The sequence below is a fragment of the Alternaria ethzedia genome (genome assembly GCF_023757985.1).
Source record: "Alternaria ethzedia strain BMP 0044 chromosome Unknown scaffold_6, whole genome shotgun sequence".
NCBI lineage: Eukaryota > Fungi > Ascomycota > Dothideomycetes > Pleosporales > Pleosporaceae > Alternaria > Alternaria ethzedia.
Window position 1 is genome coordinate 1,521,336 of NW_026056199.1, and position 7,508 is coordinate 1,528,843.

The 7,508-nt window shown below is 55.5% G+C and overlaps 1 protein-coding gene across 1 annotated transcript; it reads left to right on the top strand.

Moving 5' to 3' along the window:
- Window positions 1-4,674: 4,674 nt before the first annotated feature.
- On the top strand, window positions 4,675-6,816 carry J4E87_003799 (uncharacterized protein; the record flags this gene model as incomplete). The annotated part of the gene is made up of 1 exon (XM_049375424.1): window positions 4,675-6,816. The coding sequence occupies one exon, from the start codon at window positions 4,675-4,677 to the stop codon at window positions 6,814-6,816; it is 2,142 nt and encodes a 713-aa protein (XP_049235346.1).
- Between the last annotated feature and the right edge of the window lie 692 nt (window positions 6,817-7,508).

Consider the following 7,508-nt stretch of genomic DNA (forward strand, 5'->3'; position numbering starts at 1 on the left):
ACGAGACAACAAGCGTCGCGTGTATGTACTCACCACTCTCGTAGTCAATAGGCTCACCAAGAGTTAGATGCTGTGTTCTTCTATACCGAGTATTCGTTGCAACTTGCCAAACGTGAGCTTCTGCGCAGTCGCCCTACGAAAGCCCCACGCTCGAGAACGACAAATCCACGTCTATACACCGTATCTTAGTTCATTGATGTGTTGCTATCCAAACGTTCAGATGTCAATTACTTTCAGAATACCTATATATGTTTTGGTGTCCATTAGTGAGCTTTGTACTCCTAGTACATGTCTCCAGGTATCCAGCCATCATCACGTGCACTTACCGAGATTGTTGCTGGATAGATATACACGTTTTGCGGTTCCTATTTTGGCTTTCTGATATCCCAATGACAAACATTCCTACGCTTCGGCAGTGGCACGGAGCGACCGCGTTGAGACCGGAAGATATATTACTGCTGACGCCAAGTGTTCAGGACTTGCCATATCAGACGAGCATCGTAGTACATGTCAACCCTAAGGTATATTGTCCCACATTAATGCGGAGTGTATCTGCTGAGAGCGCGAATGCAGCGAGCTTTGCCATTTACCCCCCGTGAACCAAGATTGACAAGTGCTACACCAGCATCAGCATGCAACAAGTCTCATTGACGACCTAGGAAGCTTTCCACTCTGTGTTGTATTGCTTGCTGTAGATAGCAGCGACGGCATCAAGATGCAACTATACGCTATGATATCAGCAAGTACATCCCGACGATGAACTGGCAGTATAAGCAAGTACATCCCGACGATGAACTGGCAGTATAAAGTCACGGTCGATTGCAACAAGTATCCACCACCCTCATCACTTTAACTTCTCACCAAGATAACCAAGATCTCCACCCTCAATCACAATCATGCATTCCGTCTCCATCATCGCAGTAGCCGTTGGCCTCTTCGCCTCTCAGGCCACAGCTACGATTGCCCTGGGCAACAACGATAGTAACAACCGTAAGTCGACGGCCTCCTCCACGTTGAACAGAAATCTGAAAACAAGCCAGTGATGTGGATCTACGGCGACAACTCATGCAGTGGGGTGGTCAACCCCAATTGCGGCTCCCCGGTGAAGCTGAGGAACGGTTTCAGCTGTAAGCACTGCCTCTGCTTCCCACAACCCCCAAATCACAGACGCATCCATTTGCTAATTTCTCTTCGTATGCAGATGTTGTCAGAGGTTGCGGAACTGATACACGCTGGATCGAGAACGCTGATGGCGGTTTTAACGCTCAGTGCTCTCGCGTTAGCCCTCCTTTCGCCACAGATTGCGGCGTTCAGCTTACGTGGAAGTGCTGAGCGACGACTAGTTGGATGGCTGGAGAAGCTTGCTGATCGAGGGGTACTAAGAGTTATGATTTACACTGTCCTTACCTTTGTTGCATGCTGAAGTATGTTTGGATTTTGGTGTTGGAATAGATGATGTTACGCTCGTTTATGGATAGAGTTCTTGTAAATTGGAAAGCGCTGCGCAGCCTTTCATTTAGTTCTCATCTGCAGTGACGTGCTATTGCTTATGCTGTAGTATGTTACGTGATCGCTTTTCATGTGAAGTCTGTTTGTCCTTTGTCCACAGAAGCATCTTTAAGACAGGTATCATAATAAGATGACTGAACTTGTCAGAGTGATGGCGGGGAGACGTGCTGAGTACATTACAAGACTATTGTGTACAGCTTGAGAAACAGAGGAATTGACGCTGAGACCGTGAAATAGCAGACGGTCTCGATCTGTCCGTAATGCATGGGATTGATCGCGTAGAGGACGTGCAATACATTTGAAAGGTACCGATTGAGGAGACTGATACTTCGATCTTCATATAACATATTGGTGGACGTGGCGAAAGAAACAGCATCCCTCAGAATGTAGAGTGTATAGTTCATTTGGGCTCTTCCTAGCAGGAGTAGTGCATCAGCGGGGACCAGGGTCAAGCTCTCTCGCATCTTTACTTCTGCCTAAGATAATTAACTTTATTTGCAGAATGGGTAGCTGAAGCGACGGAGTAGCGTACATGGGTATATGATCTACCGTGAACTCTCGCGGTCAGCACTAACAGTCCACCCGTTCCCCAAGTGCATGTATCCGATGCAGTACGTCATAATGTATAGTGTGCCCATGGATACGCCTGGACGAATCAATCAGTTCTTGATGACTCCGGGATCGCGATGGAGAGTTCGGCTTTAAACGCATTCTAGAACTTTACTCTTCAAGTGTACACTCTAGATTAGCCATTGAGCCGGTGGCAGACCCAAAGACCATTTACAAGAAGCAGTAGAAGTCGTAGTATCGTGGAGACGTCCACCCCTCATATCTACTTCACCTTGGCACTTCAATGCCTTGAAGCACCTGAGGCACGAAAAGAAGGACTGGCGTTGGTGTTGTGGCTACCGAGCCGCGTGCGTCGGATTTACCTAGGTAGCCGTTGGGATAGCCTGGCAGGGCTGGCGTTTCGTTTCAAGCCAGCGATTGTTTCGAATGACGGCACGATCCGCTAAGGCAGATTGATGGAGGTTGGACGTGTAAGAAGTTTGATAAGAAGGAAAAGCTTGGTACTGGCCGTTGATGCGGGTGACGGAATCGTGATCCGAGTAGATGGGCGTGATGTGACGTGACGGTGGGGAAGAAGAAATGGGAGAGACTGCATGTTTCATGTGACGTCGCGGGGTGAGAAACAAGTGGCGTTTATTCAGAAATCGAGTGCGAAAGCCACAGAAACATGCGGATGCAATAGTGTTGACTGCTGTGAAGACGGCGCGCAGTGGGATGCGCTTTCCGTAGATGCTGCGAGTCGGGAAGGTGCGACTGCCATCGTCGCTTCCTTCTTTGGAATTCTTCTCTAGCGTCTCATCGCTCTTGCGCATTTGGTGGTCGGTCATAATATTCTGCGCTCAACGCTTGAAGAACTTCATGTGCACTTTCAACAGTATTGCTTCATTTACCTCGCACGTCGCGGCACAACACAAGCACCAGCGACATTGCGGACGGGCGGGAGCCACACGCAAAATGGAAACAAACACCAGAAACGTGACGAAAACAGTTGAGCTATCGACCTCATTTCCGAGCGATCAGTCAACGTTCGCTGAGAGTCGAGAACATGCTCATGTCGCTCGTTACGAGAAGACAAGCTTTTGCAGGGACTAGGCGCGGAACCTCATCAATCTTACGACCCGGCTGCCAGTTCCACGTCTCTCCAGCATCGTGCATGTCGCGTGCATCGGCACTGGGATTGCGGCACTGAGGGCCAAAGTGGATGCGTTTGAGGCTTTCAGGCAGTTGAGGACTTGCGACAGGATGAGACGGTCAAAGTAGTCGCGAATGCTGGATGGGAACGGGGTTGTGGCTGTGTGTTATGCGGAAATGCACTGACAGCGGTGGCATGTCTCAAATGCACATGGTAGGGTGTGGCCTGGCTGGGCGCCTGAAGCAGAGAGAGCAAGGACGCAGGACGTGTGGCACTGTGGCTTCGTTCGGCGGACCGTTGCAGGCGACGCGACATCAGAAGGGATCGCGATGCCGACTAGAAGCCACGGAAGCTCCAGTGCTTCACCATGGGATAGTCGAAAGCGACGACGACTCAGGCGCGCCGGCGATGAAGTCACTTTGGGGCCCTTTGTGCAGACATGCGAGGCGGCAGGCGCAGGTCGCGGTCGCGCGTCGCACCATGGCCCACGCTTGCACAAAGACGGCCAACACTCCATCGCCTGCTCCACCGCTGCCTTATCCACGCCTATCGACAAGCGTCCCCGCAAACACGAAAGCGCCCTCAACACGAGCTGATGTCTCTCCTGTCGCACCGTGTGCTGGCAGTGGAGAATGGACCGAATCTCACGCATGCCTGCGCGAGTCCATTTTTGTCTCGCCCGGCTGCGTCTTTGCGCTGAATCTCGGCACGGTTGTGTGCCTTCACCGACAGCGCGCATCTGCCATGTACCCGCTCCTGTCGATGCTTCTAGCAGGGAGGATCTGCGCCATGGTCGCTTTCTATTTTGGCCAAGCGCCTTGAAACGCAATCTATGGGGGTTGTCGGCACGCAAAGAGACGGACTGACGAGACCATCGAGGGCCATCCCAGCGCACACGTCCAGCGCGACGGGGGGCGAGCAGGCAGAAGATCGTGACCTCTTTCCCAGCGGCTTCACCGCGCTGCGAGTCGACGGCAACGAAGAGTCTCGCCTCTCAGCGACGAGAGCTCGCGACCGGCGCATTTCCCAGCGGCTGCCATGCCTCGAGCTTCCGCGTTGGCCCTCCTGAGTGGCTAGGCTCATGCATCCCCCTGAAGTTGTTCCTGGCTAAGAACGCCGCTGACTGGCCCCTGCCGCCGGTTGTTCCTGAACGAAATTAACACCCGCCAGGGGCCGACCATCTTAGGCGCATCTGTGCTGCCGTTAGCAGCCACCCAGGTGCTTAGGCCCCATCCTGCAACTGTCAGCCAGAGAGTTCATATACCGCCCTCCCTCGCTGTGTTTTTTCTCCTCACCCAAGGCAACTTTTCCTTACCACACTCGCTATCAACTGTCTTCGGACATCACATTCTTTGAACATCCAGTCACTCTTTCCTGGATTATCAACGTTTTCGCCTGGACCTTTTGAATTCCCGTCAAATACCCCTTCAGTTTTAAGAGCCAGGATTTTTTGAACTTTCATCATGATGAAGCTTACCGTTGCCTTCTTGGCTGCTCTCGCCGCCGCCGATGCCGCTGAGGCTCGCAGCCACCGCCAGGCCCGTCGCCAATACGGTGCCACCGACTCCTACGGTGGTGGAAACAGCTACGAGAGTGGCAACAACGGCTACGGCAGCGGATACGGCGCCCAGCCCCCGGTTGTCGCCAGCTCTTCCGCCCCCGCCAGCTCTGCTGTTGTCAGCTCTGCTACTCCCGTAGAGACCCCCGAGGCCTCCACCGTCGCAACCCCCGTCTCCTCTTCGGTTGCTACCCCGGTCGTCTCCTCGTCCGCTGAGGTCCCATACATCCAGTCCTCTTCCCCGGCTTTCGAGACCTCCAGCACCCCTGCCGATGCTACCTACACTCCCAGCGTCCCTGCTGGCGGTGTCTCCAGCAGCACCCCCGATGCTGCTACCAGCAGCATGGCCAGCTACCCCGTTGGCGGCGGCTACGGAGCTCCCTCTTCCGCCGTCCCTGAGGCTGCCACCTCCAGCTCTGCTGCCATCCCCACCATGAGCTCTGCTGCTTCCTCCTCCGCCTACGGCACCGGCTACTCTGCCGTTGTCCCCTCCGGTGGTGTCTCTTCCTCCGTTCCCGTTGCTGCCTCTTCATCGGTCCCTGCTGGCGCTAGCTCCAGCTCTGTCCCCGGTGTCAGCATGAGCTCCGCTATCCCCTCCGGCTCCTACCCCGTCGGTGGTGGATACGGTGGCAAGCCCTCCTCTGCTTCCTCTGAGGTCCCCGAGGCTGCCACCACCAGCTCCGTCGTTCCCGGCGTCAGCATGAGCTCTGCCATCCCCTCCGGCTCTTACCCAGTCGGCGGCGGCTACGGAGGTGTCCCCTCCTCGGTCGTTCCTGAGGCTGCCACCAGCACCATGTCCGGAACTGGTCTCTACCCCACTGGCACTGGTATGGTCCCTACCGGCACTGGCATGGTTCCCAGCGGTGTCTCCTCCACCCCCATCAGCGACATGGTGACCTCCACCATCTACAGCACCCAGATCTTCACCAAGACTGCCTGCCCCCCTACCGTCACTGACTGCCCGGCCCACTCCACCGCGCTCGTCACCAGCGTTGTTGCCGTCGGCACCACCGTCTGCCCCGAGTCTGACCTCCCCAAGCCCACCGGCAGCTCGGCCATGACCAGCTCCTACCCCGTCTCTGAGGTCGTCCAGACCTACACCGAGACCCTCGTCTACACCGTCGGTGTTGGCTCGACTGCCCACCCAGTCACCACTGAGGTCACCTCCACCTCCACCTCCACCCAGTACTCCACTGTCGTCGTCACTGTCGGCAAGCCCACTCCTACTGGTGAGGTTCCCTCTGAGGCTACCGGCCCTGCTGGCGGCGAGGGCTCCTACCCCACTGGCCCCGCCGGTGAGGAGGATGTCACTTCCACCATCAAGTCTACCTCCACCTCCACCAAGTACATCACCGTCAAGCCCACTCCCACTGGTGAGGGCGATGTCCCCGCTGACTCTGAGTCCAACCCCTCCGGCCCCGCTGGTGGTAACGGTGCCTACCCCACTGGCCCTGCTGGTGGTGAGGCCAAGCCCTCCACTCCTGCTGGAAGCGAGGGTGGTGAGGACTGCGCTGCTCCCGTCACTGTTACCGTAACTGCCAAGGAGACCGTCACCGTTACCAAGGGTGGTGACTACCCCGCTGCCACCCCCAACGCTCCTGAGCCAACCCCCGAGGTTCCTTCTGAGCAGACTGCCTCCTCCAGCATGCCCGCCGTCCCCACTGCCATGTACCCCGTCCCCGGTAACGGCACCAACCCCTACCCTGCTGGCCCCACTGGCTTCAAGACCTCCACCAAGCCTGCTATGCCCACTGGCACCGGTGCCGTCCCCACCTCGGTTCTCCCCAGCTTCTCTTTCGTCTCTGAGGTAGCCACCCCCACCGGCGAGACCGCTATCCCCTCCTCCAGCGTCCCCGCCTCTGCTGAGACCAGCTCCGCTGCCTACCCCGTCGGTGGCGGCTACGGCGGTGCCTCCAGCTCTGCTGCCGTCTCCACTGAGACTCCTGAGGCTTCCACCGTTGCCTCTTCCTCCGCTGCCCCCACCCCTACCCCTGACAACAGCTACGGCTCTGGCAGCGGCTACGGCTCCGGCTACGGCACCTACTAAGCGCTAAAGTGCATTTCTTGTATATGAGCTTCGCGTTTTCTTAGTGTCCTTTGTTGGTAGGATCCCTTGATCCGCATTCTCGCATGTCTTGTCTGTCTACTGTATCAAGTTCCCTCGGGCAGGGGCAAAGCGTTGGGTGGTTTCCTTTGTGATGGATTGTTCACGTAAAAGCCGGGACTAGACAGTTGATATCATGTACATTCGACAATATATTGACTGTCTTTTTCCACATCACTCTTCGGATTCCCCATGCTCGTCGGACTCTGGTATGTGGGCGCAGTCAGACTGCAATGTTTGATGAACTTCGATTTGTTCCTAGACTTTTCCTTTGTTGTGGTTGTCAAATGACCTGGCGTTATCTAGTTTTCTTGAATTTACTCTTTGCAACTGAATCTTGCCTCCAATCTCAATTGTGATGTTTCTTCCATAAGTTAGAGCGCCAGCGTTTCCCTTGCCGCTCTCGTCGAACTCTGTCGCAAGTCGGGACCAGATTCCCAGTGACACAAACCTAATCTGCAAAGCTGATCACTGTACCTGCATACTGTCCCGACCTCATCCCTGTACATCATCGCGCCACCGCTTGCACGTTCTCGCATGATCGGCCACAAGTGTAACGTCTAATAAAGCAAACACAGCCACTCGCATCCGCAGTGCCACGCTCGCGGGTCTGGTGCAGGACGTCTCCATCCAGC